Below are 20,723 nucleotides of genomic sequence, written 5' to 3' on the forward strand. Positions count from 1 at the left end.
ATCATAATCACTTTGAAGAAACATCATAAAGTAAAGTTAAAATAAAATCTAGTCCTTTCTCAGTATAAAGCTCTGTAGAACACAATAACCTTTTACATCTGAGATGTAGTACAAAATGAACTTTACCAGCTTTGTGTTCTTTTATGTTATTAATTATATAGGACGGTAAAGACTATATTCCACTGAACATCACCTTGTGTCCTGATGGAGAATCTAACTCCAAAACTTGCCCTGTGGAAGAAAACTTGAACAACTGTGTTAATCGCTGGAGTGCAGTGGAAACTGGGTAAGAAAATATATACAGGGGGCAGGAGGGAAAGAAAGATTTGATATAGCTGGTCACTGTTTGTTGTCCTCTCTCAATAGGGCTGTTTTAAGGGAGTTGGATAGACAAATTTGTCAGGGCACCATTTATTAGTTACAAGAGATGAAAAAAGAACACCAGTCTAGGAAATTGAGCTGTGTCAGGGATGTTAATTGAGCTACCAACTGGTGCGGCATCTGCTTGGGTTTTACGCTGACCCCTCAACTTTCTTGCTTTCAGTATCAACAGCAAGAAGCGACCACTGAGCGTGAAGACATTTGATGAGGTGCCAGTGGAAAAGGAGAAAGTGATGCATGAGGTAAGTGAGGTGATTGCACCCTTCTCCACCAGGTTCACAGATCACTTGTCACCAGCACCAGAAACACTTATTAGAGCTTTTGAAATCTGTTTGGTAAGAAAAAGCTTTAAATCAGGCAGATTTGGCCCTACTATCTCACACATAGGTCCATGTGGCAACAGAGACCTGCATTTAGCTTAACAAATAATTTAAAGAGAAGCTCATGCGTGATTATCCTGGCTTTGATCAGGCTAAGGGGTTTCATATTGCATATTTCAATATGGTTTTCCACCATAACAAAATGGTAGGTCATTGAAATGGAGCCTTTTGAAGGAAATATGTCCAGAACACATTCTGGCTGGCTGAGAGAGCCAATAACTTGGTGGTGGTGAGGGTGTTGAGTTCTGGATAGACAAGACCAAGATTCAAGTTCCTGCTCTACTTGATTCACACAAAGGGCTCTAACCCTGGATTTTCCTTACCCTAAGTGAACATATTTATTGCTAGTTTAATGGCACTGCAGGGTGGAAGAGTGTTGAAAGGTTTCATTTTCACTCCAGTGGAAAAGAAAAGCTTGTTCTGTTACAGAATGATGGTTCTGCTTGTTGGCTTCCTCTGAAATTACAGGTTCCAAGGGTGGAGGATTGTGGGGGTTTTTATTATTTTTTATTCCTTATTTAAAAAAATAAATAAAAAAAACCAACAACACCACCGCACAGCAAAAAAACCACAAACAAACCAAAAAACCCCACAACTCATGAATTTCCTCTATGGTTCAGGTACTCACTAGCTGCAGTGACAAAGAAATGCATTCCACACCACTTGCCTCGATGACAGATCCTGTACCGCTAAGGAGGGATCTTTGTAACGCGTGCGTGTTTGAAGCAGATCAAAGTTTAGGGAGGAAGCATGAAGCCCTCAGGAAACCTTCTAACAGAGGAAGAGGACAAGCATCAGATGGCTAGAAGCAGCAAAAGAAAAGAAACAGGTGTACAGTTCTATAGAAACAAGCCAGTCTGTCTACTCTGCTAGTCAGGGAACTGTCCCCCGAGCTCCAGCTAAGACTCCCTCTTGGACAGACAGCCGTTCCCCAGACCAACTCTCTTGGGAAGGGTCAAGTCTCTAGCTACAACCTGTCCTGGACATATTTCATGTCCTTGACAAATAGAGCGTATTTCTCATCTGTTCTCTTGTTAGCACGAACTGATGCCCATTATTCCCTAGTATTTTGCCAGAAGTAATTTCTGTGCCTTTATCAGTGCATCTTAGGGATTAGAAAGCTTAGAATTTTCTCTGGCTCCTGCGTCTTTCCTCTTGCAGGATAAAAATCTGTCCCTCTGAATCACACAAAGACATTTACTAGACAGATCTGTTATCAGTAGGAGATTACTGCTGCCAGCATGAGCATTACTTTCCTAAATGCTCCCTGTTCATGACATTTTAAAGTAAGTCCTTACATGAAGGGGGAAAGTTTCCCAAAAAGGGTAATAATACATTAACAGATCAGAAATAAATGTAATGTTTCAATAAGGATCTTTTAAAGCAAAATTATGGTGTGATCTACTTTTGGACAATGTAACTGCACTTAGATTACTAAAATTATCTTACATATCAAGACATTAATACTGATTAGATCATTATTTCAAATAGTTGCCCAGGAACTAACTCTAAAAGTGCTCTACCATACCACACCTTCCTGCAGTTGTGCTACTTATCTGTAGTCTCCGTTGATACTCTTTTAACAATTCTTCTGTAAGGAAAATGCAAAGCAGCACTCAGATAAATTGTTTCTAGACCATGTATTTTGAAGGGAAATAGTCAAGATAAAAAACTAGAGAGAAAAACTGGGTTCTACTGAGGTTTTGACAGACCTAATTAATTTAGGATTTTACTTTATACTTTGAAAACCAGTTTCTAGACTGATCTTATTAACAACTGATACATTACCAAAACATTTATAAAAAGCTTTTGCTCTTTATTTATTGTTTGCTGGGATTATTTTTTCTGTTTCAATCAGATTGACTGGTAAAATAAGGCTAACTGAAGCTTCACTTCCCATGTTGAAGTCTTTTGCTTTCTTGGCTTTGACACACAGACATGCAACTTTCCAGCATCACAAAATATTTCAAATGCAAAGAAACCCCCCTGAACATTTAATATTTTTTAAATTACTTAAAACAAGGACTGTGCATGTCTGTGAACTTGTGTAGCCCTTAGCACAATAACAGCTTGATATTAATTGCAACCTCATGACTCAACCTTAAGTGCAGTGGAATCAGAACCTCAACTTTAAAACTAATCAAGACAGTTTTGTTGGACAGCTCAAAAAAATCCATAACCAAACTACAATGAGCCTTTTAGGCTAGATATCTTTGCAAAGCACTTGGATTTGCCAAAATGATACTGAACTTCCACTTTCTTAAAATGTCAATGTTTCTAATAGTGTATTTCTAGTAGGCATTTAGGGTACTTTTTCTCTGAGGAGTCTAGCCAGTATTATTGCATATATTTTTTATGAATTTCTGTCTATTCATATCTCAGCTCTCCTACCTAGACGGTATCCATATGTCATGCTTAATATCAATTTCAAGCATGAAAATGTCAAATTATTTTTTGATATGTTCATTTTAAGGGTGCTCTTTCAAAATACAGATCAAAACTTTACCATCACAAAAACAAGGCAAATGTTCTTAGGCTAAATAGCAGCATTATCAGGAACAGTTGGATAAAAACTGATAATATAGGCCCTGATAAGAGAATATTCTGAAGAATAGGCTTAATGTCATACACCAACTGGACATATCTATGTGTTAAGCACTTTACTACATAGCACACAACTGAGAGTTTTGATGCAAACATTTGCCCTCCCGGTTGTTGGTTGAAATATTGTGATTTCATAGGATAGCTGGTAGCTCCTACATGAGTTCCAGTACACAAGTATCAGTATATAAGACTACAATATTAACACCTACAGACAGCCACCTTGTTGGCATTCTCTCCCTGATAACTGCATAGACAGGGATCCCCAAACTCTACAGGCCACAGTGAAGGAGAATTTACATTCTCCTGCCCTTGCATTGTCTGCTCTGTAGCTGGAGACAGTTTTATAAGGTGAAATTCTATCAACTTGCCTAAAAGCAGTATCATCACAAGATAGCTGGAATTTGGTATTCTAAGTAGCTCCTTGGCTTTCCTTCTCTACTGACTTTAATAGCCGTTTAGTCTGACTTTTCTCCACACTCTCCCCATGGAAGCCATTTCTAATTTAAAAGTGCTCCATGCTGTCATGATCATTTGGCACTCTGCTGATGTTCTCTTCTTTTTGCTGCTCAGGAGTCAGACAGTGGGATGGTGTTGACGTCAGATGAGATAAAAAGCCCGAAGAGGCTGGAAATCCGTTCTTGGCCTTATGGGATCATGGCTCTAGCGTAAGTACTTTTTGGCATTTCTTTTTAAGACAGCATCTCATTCAGAAAAACGCTTCTGAAATTTGCAATTTTGTTTCTGGTTTCAAAAGGAAAACTGTTTAGACTATCTAAACAAGCTAGAAGGACAAGCAACTCTGGATTTCAACCCTATAACTGAAAGACCATGGTTAATGTATCAAGAAAGTTGTAATGTAAACTTTGTTTCCAGAAAGAAGTTGAACATAAAACAGAGTTGCAAGTCTCTGAAAGGAATGCTGCACTGTTGCATTTAATTTACAGGAAGGTTAATTAACATGAAACATGTTGATTCGCATGATAAAAATGAAAACTTATTTCATCAGCTTTGAGCACATAACGTCTTGTCAATCAGTTTAACTCTTCTTCCAAAATGCCAGGTTGCCTTGTGATTCTGAATCCCATTCAACAAAATAAGAGAGTGCTCTCAAGTGAAGCTGGCGTCTCCCATTTGTGAGCTGATCTCCTGGGGCAGAGAATATTCTGCACGTGGCAAATAATAGGAGCAAAAGAGCTAAGAATATATGTATCTACTTTAGCTGTTTCTTGACTGCCTCTCCAGTGTTCTCCTTTACTGATGGAGCAAAGTTAGAACAACTTAATTTATTAATCCAGAAAAGAACATTTATCATTATACCAGCATCTAACAAAGCTATGTTTCAACTTTAGATATACAGAAGGACTGGCACCTTTGCAATTGATGGATGTGAGAAAAGTTTAAAAGGCATGTATAGTGAAGAATAGTATAAGCACTGCAAAGAAAGTACATTTACCAGAACTGTGATTTCTACATTTGCTTTATCACAGCTATGAAGACAGTCCTACAGAGAAGTCCCTTAATCCTACCACCTTCGTGATCCAATGAATCATATAGTTCATACTGGGTTTACAAATAGAGGCTCGACAGTGTTTGCTATATGTTGATCCATTCATAGAATAGAAAATCACAGAAGAATAAAAGCAGATATTTAGCTTTTAGCTAACAGTTAGCTCACAGTACTCTATATTTCTGTAACAATCAGGCGCAGGCAGAGAGTTGACCTAGTAGTGAAACAGGTCTTCCCCACCTTCCTAGAAAAGTATAACAACAATAGTAACCTGTTTTACTGATTCACACATTAACTTGTAGAATTTCAAAGAATAGCTATCCAAAATATTAAAAAAAGAAACAATTCTGTAGCAAGGAATTCTGTGCCTATTCAGTTAATTAAGCTAATTAGACTTCTACTGAATTGCCTAGTTTTCTCTAAAATCTATTGATGAGATTTCTGTTAGTTTCCTCTGTATAAACTCAATGATCTTTCTCACCAGAGCAATTGCTTGTTCTACATCAAGTCACCATTTTTCTACATTAAATGATACATGAGAAAAAACTAGTGCAATTTCTGCATAGTATGGAAGAGTTCACATGAGAGTGCACAGTCAGAATCTAACAGTATCACAGAGGGGCTAACTCCTTCACACAGTGAGAAAAACAAGATGGAAGGAGCTTGCCTTGTCTTTTCAGGCCTTAAAACCATAAATTCCTAGATGTTTGAAGGCAGGAGAGAAGGAGAAAGAGGAAAAGGGGAAAAGTTACATAAGGAAGCCCAGAGAGTCTTGGAGCACTAACAGGGAGCATTCAAATGCTACAGATTCTGCTGGATAGCAGTGTCACTTCAGGAATTAAGTTGTTCAGCAGTATTTCCCCCGTAGTACTGTCCCAGTGTTGTACCTGTTGGGGGATTAGCAGAGACGTACACACAGTTCCATGTTTTTACCCTGTGCACATGCTGAGAGGATTTCTGCACAGCACAGTGCATTGCTATGGAGACCAAATGGCATCAGCTCTAAAAGAAGGAGCTCAAATGTCAGGAACTACATTACTATGATGCTTTACCTGGGCTGATTTACATCTTTTTCTGCATGATATGTTGACACAAATCCAACACATACACACAAACAGCCTCCCTGATAGGATTTATCCTTCTAAAGATTTCTGTCCATCACCTCTGACTGCTGTTTCCCCTACTGCATTTCTCCCATTTGGATAAATAGTTGGCAGAGGAAGGTTCTCTCACTCCCCATTAGAGGCTTTCTGCTGAAAATCAGAAAAATCAACATCCAGACAGATGTAGAAACAAAAAAATTCCATAACAGCCTGTTCTTTCGAGATTTCCAGGAAAACCTTCTGAACTGCTATCAGGCCCACCAGGAGTGAACATGAAGTAACACGGCTCTGCGGCTTTCAGTGTATCTCTGTCTGACCCACACCATCTGGGGCTCTCCCCATTTACAGTCAACATTTCCATAGGGATTCCATTCATCACAAGATACCTGATACCTTCTGTGCCAGCCAGACCATGAAAGACCATCTTATCAGAGATCTGCTATAAAGGCAAACCCTGCAGCAAGCTGTGTTTGTTGTCTCCTCCTTACCAGGACCCTAGCTACCATTGAATGGACAGAGATGTGCTTTTTCTTGGCCACATCCTTCATTGAGTGTTTGAGGTCCAGCTGAGAAAGCTATTTTGACAGCTTGCTTCTTTTTTTCTTTTCTTTTTTTTTTTTTTTTTAATCTTGCAAACTATCATTGGCACAACTAACATTTTTAACATAGTTGCAGAGCATCCTGATGCCCTCTCATCTGAGGACATGACACCCCTTGGCACTCCTGCACTGCTAACTTGAAAAAACAAGCCTCAAAAGCATATAGAATAGTCTAGGAGAGGTCAGAAGAGAGTGCTGGTTTAATAGGGAAGATAAAGTCACCCTTGTTAATTGTGTATCTCTCTATCAAAAACATTTACCCTGGATCCTTTTCAAACAGTCTTTCTTTTCTAAAAGAAAACTGTTCAAAGGCTTAGCATGTTTTCTAAAGCAGGGTGGCTGCATTTATTATTTTTGCCAAAATCTCGCTGTTTATTTATCTTGCATTCATTTCTCTGTCAAGTTTAAAATTTGGCAACACTATACACCATGGAGTGTCAGTGTCAAGAGTTTATTGAAGATGAATCTGATACTCTGGGCATGGAACCACCGGACTAACCTGGACTAACCATTTCTGAGCTCTAAGCATTTTATACTGCTAAAGAATAAAGTCACAACAGCAGCTGAAGTAAGAAAGAGAAAGATTGACCAGGATAATGACACTGGAGTTAGCATTCGAGGAAGCACGCTCAACATAGAGGGGATTTAATGATGGGATGACTCTGGTGTCAGGTTTCATCTCATAATATTAACATGCTACTGCCAAGCACTGCTTTAAAATCCTTCCAGAGACTCTATAATCAAGTTATTGTTTAAAATTACAATAGGTTTGATATCTGCTCAGTTGTCCTCCCTCCATCCCCTCCCCCCCCCCCCCCCCCCCCAACCCCCAATTATCCTCAGTTGCTCTGAAATTATTTATCTGGTTCTGGCCAAGGCCCATGACATCAGCTGACTGAGACTCAGCTGATACGCTCCTGGGCTCTAGATGCTGCATCCAGATCACATCACTGAGGGCTCTGCCTTTGCCAAAGCCAAACTGGGCCTAAAGCAAGTCAATAATATTGAAACAAACTGATTTTGCTCAGGAGCATAAGGCATTCATGTCCAAATGCAAGATGCCCAACAAAAATGCAAGCCAGCTGATTGGGCTAGAATCCTTTGCACCATCTCATAAAAATGAGGCATGGAAATATGTTTGCTCCATAGCAGAACTTAGTTTCAGAAGATTTTTCTTCTGCGATGAGCATACTGAGATAGCAAATGTACTTACTGTTGTGTCATGCAGCACCTTGCACTATGATGTGACTTGAGCTTTCCAAAATACAAGTAACTTTGAATGAGTAGCTACTCGGGAATTATGTAAGCCACTTTTTTCTAGGATTGCACTATATGCTTACAGCGGCAAGGACTAAAAGGAGAATTGTGAAAGGCTGTGGTCCCCAGCTTGGTTTTGACTGCAGTGCTTTTCATCTGGCTGCACTTTCAGTGCTGGAGCTAGTGTCAGGGACAGCTGACCAACTTTGCCACGCACGCAAGGGGATGCATACTTAATGAGTGGATGGCTTTGGCCTGTTAAAACTTTGTTAGCTGTACTTTGTATTTAGAAGTGTTTCAAAACAATAAATTCTTGATCCTAACCCCTTGAGTTCTCCATGCCGGTAGACTACTGATGCACTGATATTGCCAGAGGGGAACCCAGGATTAAATTCGTACTGCACAGCACCCCGTCTAAAATGTATTAAAGCAAACCGTGAATCAGTCATAACTATCAGAATAAAAATAACCCTTTTATTTCTTTAATTCTTTAAATTTTTTTCTGCAATTAATCACTCTTATTCTGTGCCTCATTAAACACCTATGAAAGCTGTTAAAAAGCCCTGAAGCTCCAACATGTTATTATGAGAAGTGGTCATGAGACAAACTGCTCTACTTGGCAATGCTTAGCCCAATTTCTCATCTTTCCCTAAACACAGCTTCTGAACAGGGCCAGGATTTCTACATGGACAAAATAGTTTTTCCTATCAAGGGCAAGATACTTGGGCATCTTATTGCAAAGCAATAAGAGCTGCTCCACAGCCTGGAAATAAGTGCTACACTTGGTACTGTAGTCCCTCACTGGATAGGGTGATTTTCTTACAGTCATCTCTCTTTCTCCATGCTCCTCTTTAAGTCATTGACCCTGAGATTCAGGCTAATAGCAAGTGGCTCCCTCTCACATAGAATAAGCAGCTCCAGTAACGATTGCCGAGGTCTTTGATGATTTCAGTATTTTTCTACCTCTAACCAAAATCCCTGATTCATGTGGTAGGATGAAAAAGTCTTGTTAGGTCATTTAGGCCTTCTAGCTATTACAGGATTATCCTCTGTGGGATCTTCTAAACAACTTTGACACCTCTCCAGAAAACTTAAAAAAGATTGTGAAAGATTACTTAATATTCAGGCTAACTTCTCCTTCATCTAGTTTAATTCCTAGACTTTTCAGCTTCATCTGTGCCAGGAAATCTGACATAGCACAGTAAAAATGGGAACTCTCAAAATGAGACCTACTAAAGACATTGCGGCGCCGCACACACTGCATGTGCATGCAATAGCATAGAGCCCAAGCTCTGTGATAATCAGGCTGCTTGATGCAGTCCTATTTACAGACCAGGTAGGCTTTCAGTTATCAACACTGGGTCCACACCAGTGGGTTCCTCCACCTCATTTGGTTTTACATCTAACAGACTTGACACTGGCACCAGGCTCAGGGACACTACAGAAATACAGCCTGAAGCGTAGCAGGATTTGCTGGTAATTATGAATGTCACTCTTGGTTGATTTGCTCTACTGATAAGCATTCTTCTGATCTTCTAGTATAGGTTCCTTCAGTGCTTTCACCACTTTTGTACTTCCCCCATAAACCTCCGTAGCTTGTAGGTATCTCTCTGAAAGAAAGGAGTCCAGTGCTGCGCCTTGGTTAACTCTAGTCTCAGCCTATGAAACAAGGTGAAGCCAGCTTACCACATTCTGCGAAACATGTTTCCCCAACCAGCACTCCACAGAAATGTGCACATTATGAAAGAGAGTCCTTTACATTACAAAATCTGTTTGAGGTCAGGATATGGCAGTGTTCAGATTCTCATCTTTCCCCTCATCCTGCCCCAAACGGTACACATTCTAGCAAGGACAAACGAGTTTTCAGGTTGGCCCTTGTGTAAATTGTGACCAGCTTGGTCAGTGAGCAAATACGTTTCAGTTGAATGTCATGGTATTCACACGCCTAATCTTCAGTATTGTGCCGTGGTAAGAATACCAACAGTCAAGTGGGACTGAGCTGAGACATTCACAGTTATGAGCAGTTTTATCAAAACTGAACATCTCTTTTATCGCCTCCTGCAGCTGTGGCACTCAGAAGTCAGGCAGAGGCAAAAATCAGTCAGGAAATATCTTTTGGGCAGTGTAATGCCAACCCAGGAGAGGCAGTGAACCAAGTAATGGCTAGCTTTTAATGAAATTATTTAATTACATAACCATTATTAACTTCTGCAGCTGCATAATTGTGTGATTAATCAAATCTAATGCCTTCAGTCAGAAAATGTTTATCGGTGGGACTCAGGGAGAATTTTTCTGTCTTATACAAGGTAGTACGATTGGCTCAGAGCATAAAGGGGGTTTTGCTTTCCTCTGAAGCATCAAGTTCTGACCACTGCCAGAAGCAAGACTGATGTCTGATTCAGTGTGGCAGTTTCTACGTAGCAAATGAGATTTCAAGGACAGACAGAAAAGGGATGCTGCAGTCTCCTCTTCCAATATACAGTCCAAGCATATGCACATTTCTCTGCTGCTGAGGATGAACGGAATAGATTGAAATGTCAGTAATATAGAGTATTAAAGGGAAAAATGCAAAGAGCCTTGGATAGCTTTAATTTAGGAAATGCATTTAGATGAAAGGAATAGTTTTGAAAGTTAATTGTGTTTTGGTCTGCCATAAGACAGCTAATGACAAAACTTGCTTCTGACCTAACTCATCAACTTTTTGTCTTTGCAGCAAATATTAGATGTCAGCATTTAAGAGTCCTTCTTCAAACACCAGCGTGATTTCAGTGATAGGCAGAGTCATTCCCAGATATCCAGGCTCCTGACCTACAGGGGCAGAAACCTAAAAAGAACACTTGCTGCGAGTCTACATGGGTCTGAAAATTTCCCATTGTGTGGCCAAACTAAACCCTAATAACATTTCTTTTTCTTCAGCACTCTGAGATACGCAGGCTGGGGGCCAAGTTAAACAGATACTTTCAAGCTTCTCTCCGTCTCCACTGACAACTTTAATACCTGGCAAATTAGAAGCCAGAGCATCCATGGAATTGTCTGACACGAGTCAATAGAACTGAGCAACAAAAAGAAAAATACATAAATAAACAGTGAAGCAAAGTTGTGGTTCCATTGCTCATGCCAGGGAAGAATTTATCTACAGAGAAAGTGTGTGTGTACAGGAAGGGACAGCTGCCAAATGTATAGTATACAGAAGAAGTTTCCACTCACATTTTTCTCTGGGCAAAGAGGAGAAACGTAGACTGTGAAAGCAGAGCGTGCCACATTTTTGTTAAAGTTCTCAGGGTTACTATTTATTTTAGAATTTCTGTTTTGCCACTCAACAGGTTTGGTTTCAATGCCTTGCACAGTTGTAAAAGCACAGTAACATTAGCTTTATTGTATAACCTCTGCATTTTAGAAGTCACAGAACCCAAGTTTATTCTAGATGTGCAAGACGTGGTGGGCTGGCTCTCACAACTCAGGGGTGATGCGTTGACTTCCTAGAGACAAAGCTGGAGATGCAAACATGCTGTAGAAAGCCACCACAGCACACTAAAATCAGGCAACTATGAAGCAGCCAGTCTCCCACTGCAGCTGATTAGAGTTGCAGCTGTTTGTTAGGTCTGAATTTGGCTGAATATCTCAGCTCCTGGCTTAGAGACTGGCTTTGCAGACTATGATATACATATCTCAGCTCCTGGCTTAGAGACTGGCTTTGCAGACTATGATATACAGAGTATCACCTACTCCACACACTCCCCCAAGAAGAGAACTACAGGGATAGATAATTTACAGATGGACCCTACAGGCTGTTCAGTGTGGTTGTGCACAGATCATAAACCAGTGTTCTACTCTAGCCAATGCACTGCACACTCATGACCTTTGCAGAATTAGCAAAAATTTTAATTGATGCTATTGACACTAGTTCTGTCAGCCAGACTGAGAATATCTACAGCTTGTGGGAAAACTGAAGCTTTTGACAGGTTCCAGATTAAGAGGCAAGATAACTTCTAAAGTCATAGTAGCATAACCTAGCAGGACATATTTACCCTTTCATAGCTGAAGGGATCTGGGCCTACTGTATATTACAATTCTGTCATGCCAAGCATCAACCTGCTTTTAAGCCTGCAGTGGTTTTCTCTGCTGTACCATCACAAAAACTTGACAGTGTACACAATTGGTGTCTTGGATCTGCTACTTTTCCTATTGATTATTTTTGTTCCCCTTCCTCCAATTACTGTATGTGTCTCTTAGCTCTTGTTTTATTTCCTGGAGCAGGAATTGGCTTTGCTTTCTTTCTAAAGCACCACTCTGAATCCATGATCAACTGCTGGGGACTGTAAGCACTGCAGCAGTACAAATAAAATAAGTGTAATGAATTATGCAATTATTTGATGAACTGTTGATTATTCAGGTTTGGTTTATGGTGATTAGAATGTAGCTTTATGCTCCTTTAAACACATATGAAATATACACACAAAGTGCTAGTACTGCCTGATTTTACGTTCTCCCAGGCACACTCATAAGTCATTCTGAAATGAGACACGAGCAATACCATAATCAGTCTGTGAGTGAGGCTTATCCCAAAGAGATGCATGTTAAAGGGTCCCTAAGAAAAATGGAGAAGTTCAAAAGCCATTCTCAAACTGGGATCCTTTTGAGAACCAACCCTAAATTTTCCAGACCTCTTCCAATGAATTCCTCAGATGGAAAAACTTAAGGCTTAACAAAACATTATTTTTAAGGCAGCCTATGACAGAAAGTACCTTTTTTCTCTCCACAACACTTGCTGTTCCTCAAGGTCACCTTGTGATACAAATCCTCTGCAGGGTTCTTCTACTTTTAACATTGAGGTTGCTCCATGTGATGTAAGTTGCTTCTCTCCCACCGCCTTCATCACCTACAGTAAGAGAAGACAGCAGAAAATGAAAGCTGGCTTGCTTTAATAGCCTCAGTTACAGGCCAGCAGCTGTAATGTTGAAAAGTGCTGCCCTTCACTAGCATACTGCTAGTAATTTTAAAGGGCTACAGAATAGAAGAGAGATTTTGCTCTACACTACAAGAGTGTGTTCAACACACGCTTTGCTTTCAGTATCATTTTAGATTAGAGTCTGTCATAGATTATTCATTATTTCATCTTTTATTATCCTTAAAGAAAAGTCATAGCCTTCAGTTCTGCTTTCAGAAAAGTCAAATTTTTACTGACCTGTGTCAGAACAATGAGAGAGAATATTATTGTATGTATAGGACAGGTGCATTTATAACTAAGATATACACAGTGCACTGAAATGTGGTAAGCTAGAAAGACACGGTAGTAGGACCCCTGGATTTACTCCCAAATCTACTTTTAAAACACTGAGTTATTTGAAATACCTAATTCAGTTTCCTTACCCAATCTGTAAAATGACACTGTCCTACAGGGTGCTGCAAAGGTAAATTGAAATGCTTTATTTTATTTTTTTTTAATAATTTTGGCCATTGCTTACACATAGAGACAAAAGCTTATGGAGACAGGGTCAATATATTATACTGTTTATTCTCAACAGGCGGAGAGCTGTTACCAAGAGCAAAGAATCCATACTATCTGATCATGAGGCTGTCAAGTACCAGCCAGCAGTACAGGTAGAAGAGGACACCATGGACTTCACACTGGAAGACTCTGTTCTCCTTCCTATGGATCCAAACCTGGAATGCCACAGCCCACCTCCAGATTACAACTCCGTCATTCACTACTCGGCCCCTCCAGTGTAACCAGCCTAACCTGACACAGAGCATCTTGCACCTCTCAACCATGCTAGATTCTTACATGCCTCCATGCCTGCGTAAGAGGCTGGTTAAAAATGGAAGGGAAATCTGACAGGACAATGGTTTATATGTTTCTTCTGGCACATCTCCGATGTGAGTGGAAACAATTCAAGAGCATCTTCTTTGCTATCTCTAAAGGCCTATTGCAACATATGCAGTAAATTACAATTCTGACTATCAGAATTATAAGTAGGAGCTGTAACCCAGAACTGCTTCCACTCCTTCCTCCCCTGGCTGGGACTGTTCATTGGCATTTGCAGATTTACAAATTCCTTCATTCGCATTTTACTCCATAAGAGTCACCAAGAGTCACATCAAGCTAGTTGTGAAAACAAGATTCATTCTACTGGTCCTGCACACATCCTGCAGGGATTGTTTAGTACGATGCTGTAAGGGATCAGTTGAAAACAACAGCCATACACACTAATGTTTTGGTTTTGGAGAAAATCCAAAATTGAAACATCATTCTTAACTTGGGATCTCACCTTCTGTAAATATTTCTGAAATCAAAAATATTTTTGTTACAATTTGTGATTTAATAATTTCCACTGCCTATAGGATACACTCCTAAAAATGATATAGCACAGACAAAGCAGTAGCGCTCATGTATCAAGAGGCAGGATGGTCTTTTGGGCCATCAGGGCATACAATGTGGTTAAATCTGCTTCCCTGTATTTTCTCCTTGTTCAAACTGCAATTTGTTCAGCATACATGCAGTAAGGAACCTTGATGGAGATGCATCTATAATGATTGCAAGACAAAATCACTGCCTTAAGACCCTTCTTAAGCTTAGACAGACAGAATTTCCCAGCACACATGCACGTTTGTGTGAGTGTGCATAAAATACTCATTAACAACAAGAGATTTACACATAAATGCACACACACCCTTGAGGCACCAGCAGGGTTGCAGCATTTTTATGTTTCCTTTCTGCACACAGGCTATTTACTAAAAAGAAAGAAAAAAAAAAAAAAAAAAGAAAGAAAAAAGGCATTTCCTTTGGATTCTGTGGCAGGTGCCCAACAGTCTGATCCTGGGAATACTAGCCCATGCTAAACTGTAAGCATATGTGACACATGTTTGTCTCTGACTGTCTTGCCAAGGTAAATATTGGTATGATATGCAATGCCCTCTGCATCTAAACCCTTCATGGCTCCATGGTAATCCAAAGCTTTTTGTGCAGCCTAATCATACAAGACTGAATGGATCACAAATTCTCACATTTGAGAAATTCAAAGTTTGTTGCCCCCTGCCCAAAAGCTGTGTGGCAGCGACTGTTGGTCTGCAGGTATGCATACCCGGGCCCTACGCATACCCCACGCATACTCACAACAACTTCAAAAATAAGCAAATAATCCTTGTCATTTAATGTGCTATGTAACAATCAGAGTTGACTTTAGAAATCTAGGAAGGGAAAAACGATCTAGATTGCAAGTAGAAAAAGCAAGGATGAGAAAGATGTTCATTGACAGTCAAGGCTATAACCTCCTAAGTTAGAAACCCAGATCTGTAAGTGACTCTGTGCAGTTTCCTCCAAGGTCTGTACAACCCTTTCCTTTTCTTCTTAGACTTGACACTGATTTGACTTCTTCAGAGAAAAAGAATTTTTCTTCATGATTGCAAACTGAAGGGGGAAAAAAAAAATAATCTGACACTTGCAAACCGATTCTATTACCTTGGCAAAGACAGCCTAAATACCCTCACAGCCGTGAAGAAAACATTTCTGGATGATCAGTTACAGTTGGCTACATTGAAGTAAACACAAACAAGCCTCAGGTATTATCAAATGGGGAAACAAATCTCCAAACCCTGTACCATGTTAACTGTGAACGCTAAAGCATCTGAAGTATGGGCTCTTGGGAACTGCGCTTCTCGTTCTCCTTGACTTCAGATTCGATGTATTAAGGAACTCAGCGGCAGTAACTCACGAGCCCCTTGTTCATAGCGGACCTGCTAGATAGCTGTGGTCTGTAGTTGCTTTATGGTCATATTTGCACTTCTTTGTATTTTAGTACCTATGTATTAAGTAGAGCTGGTCATATAACAGAAGAAACTACTGGGAAAGAATTCATCTGATGAGCCCCAGAAAGCTCATTGGATCGGTTTTCCATCAAACAGTAAATTAACTATCTATAGCTCTGATCAATTAATCAATCACTTCTTTTGGAAATAATTTATTCATGTGGCAAAAAGAAAAAAAGGCTCAGACAGTTTGTCTGGCTCTACTGTTAATGGCATCAGTGTGAGATGGTTTGTCACTGTGCCTTTTCTGAAGGGTAAGAAAATGACAATGTTTAAAAACCTTTGCTTATAAACTTTAAAATAAGTACATACAGGGGAAAAAACCTGCAAGTATGCTCTCTATTTTGAAGAAGAATGGGAAACACTGCTGGGTGAACTGTCTGCTTCTAAGAGAGCCGAGTATATTATCTTTCCACTTTAGCAAGGATGAACTGTAGAGGTTTCTCTGAGACTAGAGGAACACGAAGCATGTTTCCTGAGTGGACACTGTAATGGAGCGCTGGTAGCCAGGTCCCTTTCTGGCTCTCTTAACGCGTATCAGCCTTTCTCCATTGCGTGAGATGATGTAAAAACAGAGCGCAGGCTCAAGTGCTCAAGACACATTTTAAAACACTGGTTGCGTTGACAGCCCCCTGAAAACTGAGGGCTCCTCTGCAGTGGCAAAATCAGCAGCCGCCTTGAGCAGTATCGATGGCCATTTCTTCGGAGAGCAAAGATACCCTCCTAACCTGTGATAATGGCCTTCAAGTGTTCTGGAAATGGCAGGTGACTGATGTTTGGGCAGCTGTGTTTCCAATGTTTAGTCTGAGTGGAAGTTTTTTTCCTCCTTATAGTAAATGTAACAAGCAAAATTATTGCCTGAAAAGTATTATTGAACATATGTCTTCTATTTTATTTACTAATATTTTGTTTGTCCTTTTCTCTCCTCCCTTAATTTAATTATTGTTCTTTTCTTACAATGATGTATATAGTTTACCCGGTAGAAACAAATATAGTGATTCATTTATATGGTAAAATTTGTAACATTTTAGTTAAAAGAGAAAGAGATACCCAGACATAACAGAGTTAAGTATTGTTACTAAACATTTCACTAATGCTTGCAGGCCAGGCTCCCGTTTACAGTACCCTACTAGTGCCATTTCATAGCAGTTCTCCTCTTGGCTGCGAGTATCTCTGGCTGTCACATATTCTCCACATTATTTAGTTTCAGTTAGGAAACACGGATCTGGAGGAATCTGGCAGGTTTATCTCATTCCTGGAAGTGTCACCACGCAGCTCGTGGTAAAGGCAAGGAATTTCCACTGCCTCCGTTTTAACTGAAGACTGGTGTATTGGCTAGAGGATCAGAAGGGGCCAAACCGTTTAAGTGATGTGATGTTTATTATTTTTTCAGACTTCTCAGGGATTCTTACTCGACTCCTCTCAGCCACCTGCTTTATCTAACCTGACTGAGCTCAATGGTATCTGATATTAACACATACCTTTGTTTTCTTTAATGGTGCTTAGTCCTACTGTTTTTGTCCTCTTGTAACCCCAGAGAATTAGGGCAAAGGAACTCGGAGCTCACCACAGAAATGTGTTGTCTTCTCTCCAACAGTCACCTGCCACATAGGTGTCCAAGGATAAGTGCCTTCACCTGCATGTTATTGTTCAGGCTGGTGTTTTTAACAGCCTGGTTTCCTATCTCCTCTTTTCTCTACTTTTCATCTATTTCTTTATATTTGTTCTTCACAGTCCTTTTGGATTGCTTTTCTCTGCCTTTTGAAAAAGAGCAGGTATAGGACTCACTTCACTCTGCTATTTCCTGCATATTCTGCACTTGCAGAAGCTGAACTAGATAATCTAAAGCAAGCTTTTTTTCACATTAAAATTTTCAAATATAGGCAAGGGAAACTAGTTTATATTGGTTTGTCTGGAAGCCTTTCTGTATCCTTCCCTGAATGAGCGAAGCTTTTTAATCTATTGATTTTTCAATATTTGGTATCTGGAGCAAAACAAAGGTTGGTGACTATCTATGCGAATCTCATGTTTCTCCTAGTCCTTTATTAAACAATGAGGTTTCTCTTAGGTTCTTCCAAGTTATCCTCACAAGATAGGGGTCCTAACCAGGATGCTGGGCCCACACGATCCACTCAGGATCTCAAGGAAGGTCAGATAGAAACCTAAAGTCTGAGTAATAGCAACCCACTGAATGCTGAAGATGTATACATTTACAGCTGCCTGCAGGCATAAACCACTCTGCTTAAGACATCCCACTAATACAAACACTACTCTTGCGTTAGCCTCCTTGGCAAATGCCTAGGGTCACCTAGAGCGTCCAGGCACTTCTCTCTTGTTATTTACACTCTTGTATATTGTAGGAATGTTAGTCGGCATGTAAGCCTCTAACTGGCCAGTCAACAGTTTATGACTTATCTACTCAATGATCCTTCACGCTGAGCTTTGGCACTGCCTTGTCATGTCCTACCTTGCTTTACAAATTTGATCTGGCCCTATTCCAGCTGTATGGGTGTGGTCTTAGGTCAATGGTCTCTAGCTCCCACCAGCACCAGGAAATGTTTGGAGGGCAACTTTACCAGCAAATAGCTACATAAGAAGATAAAGCATTATTGGGTTTTCCCGAGCACAGGACTTAGCCAGGATTAGTACCATACTCAGATATCAGCCTATAAGCATTTTCTTATCCTAAAGTGAATGGAAAATACAGAAGGTAGCAATAATTCTTTTGTCCCTCCCTGCAAATATTGGTAGCCAAACCCTGAGATCCATTTTCCTGTTTTTATACTACACCACAAAAAACCCAGAAAAAATTTTGCCTAAGTAATGACACCAGCACTATCTCACGCAAGTAAAATTCAGGGACGACTTCTGGAATTGACCCTATCAAGAGTCAGTCACTGTATAGGATGCAAGCATTGAGCCCAAGCACTTGTTTGCTTGTTTGACACCTGTTATTTTCATACTGTGTTAACATAGAAAACTTGCTGGACTGGGTCATTTGGGACCCCAAGCAAATATGATGCCATAAGGGCCATGGTTACAGGAAGACTAGTGTGGTATGCACCGAGCAGTGTCCCATTCATTGTCCTGCCTAATAATCCTGTGCCACAAGAGCCAGCACATCCTTATTACTCAAATTCATTTTTCCTTAGACCTTGAGTTGTCAAAGCAGCTAATGAAAACTGGGAAAACCCAGTAATTTGGGACTTAAAGAAAATAAATTAAGTGCCATGTAATACTCAAAACACTAAGGAATGTTTGTCTGCCATGTTCCTGTCTGTCTGAAGAATGTATGCACTGAAAACAATGCTTTCTTATGTAGTCAAAAATTGTACTGTATCTATTAACCAAAAAAATAAAAAGATTCTATATTTATACAGCCCAGGGCTCCTTTGTGTCATCTCTTGGCTTGAAAAGCGTTGTCCTTGAAGCAGAATATAAATAAATAATGCAACAGTTTGGAGAGATTTTTACAAGGCATAGATCTCTCGTTAATTTCTACAGGGGGTTCAAAACTTGGGACGTAAGCCTGCCACACTGTCATTGCTCAGAGGTATCTAACCACTACATTTGCTTAAAAGATTCACAGATCTCACAAAATGCTGGCCCAATTTGCTGGAGAAATACACAATTCTAGCTGCTGCCAAGAACAGTTCATGAAACACAGAGACTGCTGTCTTGCTAAATTTAAAATAAATAAATAAATGGGGCTGAGATAGTAAGTACTTCAGCCTGTGAAGATGATTTGCAGAACATGGTAGCATCTGGGGGTTGTTCAGATTCAAAATTCCAGAAATTGCGTTTCATTTAGCTTACCATAATATTCTAAAAAGAACACAAATAAATATTTCCCAATACACAGCCATAATGATGTTACTGAATTCTCACTTGAATCAACTCTGCACTCTTGAAATATAGAACATTCCATGCACTTATTTTGTAGTTAAGCTCTGATATTTAGAAGGATGAGGAAAAAATCTCCCAACAATAGTCAAGTACAGCAGCCATGCCATTTTCCTTACCAGCTGGCTAATCTTTCTGAAATACTATTTCCCATTGCTCTTTCCATTTGTGTGGCACAGCAGGTAACTACTGGCAGAAAAAATATGAGATCTTTGCAGATTTTTACAGACTGACAAATACTAGTTTCTACTTATGTCTTAAAATAAATACAGTTATTAGGGGGGGGGGGAAAAGTGTGTTAGAGATTCAGAGCCATTCTTCCATTAGCACAGTCTTAAAAGTTATTGGTCTGTTTATTTTGCTAGTCACATTAAAAACTATGAAGCACTCAAGTCACTTCAAACATTTTAGTTTCTCTTCATTCCCTGTTCCAAACAGTCCTAGAAATAAGTGTCTAAATTATACATGTCATTTGAAATGCAGCAATCTCCTTTCATCCACATAATGAGCAAGAACATTCTTCTCTGTAAACTATAAAATGTTTTAGTTACTTATATAACGCATGAGTCATTGCATGCTAGGCAATATAGAGTCTCCTTTATGGGGAAACTAATGTATTAAATGGCGGAAGGAAAACATACAAAATTAACTCTGATTTGCTTTTAGCACAAAATGTGAATTATTAATCACATACAGCTTGAGTTACACTTGTGGAAGGTACTCTGTTATGGCATGCCTTGAAAAAGAATTTTGGGGAAAAAAAGTACAACACTAGGCATCAAGAAATGTAAGCTTTTCTCTCAGATCTTGGCCAGGATACATAACTTCTCTGTCCCTTACTTTTGGCATATATGATGTAAGAGATTTTTGGTTTTACAGCAACAGCATGTAGAGATGCAAGACTGGAAAATCTCAATCTAAAGTATTGAAAACTTGGTGGTTTGAGGTGACAAAAATCCAAGAAGAAAATAGGGACTAGCAAGAGAAAGATTTAGGAGTAAGATAAAACAGATTTTGTGGTGGTCACATTAGAAAGCTGAGAAGAGAATCCAGCCGATTTCCAGTCAGGTCCTTTTTCCTTCCTCCCATAATAAGACTTAACTTACGAGGGTTTATAAAGTGCAAAGGCCTTGAAAGAGTGGAAAATACCGTTAATTTTATACGCTCTGTACACAGTGAGGGC

General features: G+C 39.7%; 1 protein-coding gene across 2 annotated transcripts in view; it reads left to right on the forward strand.

Annotated features, from left to right (window-relative positions):
* Positions 1 to 19,016, forward strand: part of LOC126050133 (vascular endothelial growth factor receptor kdr-like) — a 140,351-nt gene extending 121,335 nt beyond the window's left edge. For both annotated transcript variants that reach the window (XM_049827624.1, XM_049827625.1), the window contains 4 exons: positions 162 to 286; positions 545 to 623; positions 3,936 to 4,030; positions 13,357 to 19,016. In XM_049827624.1, coding sequence (XP_049683581.1) covers positions 162 to 286; positions 545 to 623; positions 3,936 to 4,030; positions 13,357 to 13,561 — 504 coding nt within the window. In that variant the 3' untranslated portion in view covers positions 13,562 to 19,016. The remainder of the gene's footprint in view (positions 1 to 161; positions 287 to 544; positions 624 to 3,935; positions 4,031 to 13,356) is intronic.
* Positions 19,017 to 20,723: the final 1,707 nt, after the last annotated feature.

This window comes from Accipiter gentilis, chromosome 24, assembly GCF_929443795.1.
Source record: "Accipiter gentilis chromosome 24, bAccGen1.1, whole genome shotgun sequence".
Classification (NCBI taxonomy): domain Eukaryota; kingdom Metazoa; phylum Chordata; class Aves; order Accipitriformes; family Accipitridae; genus Astur; species Astur gentilis.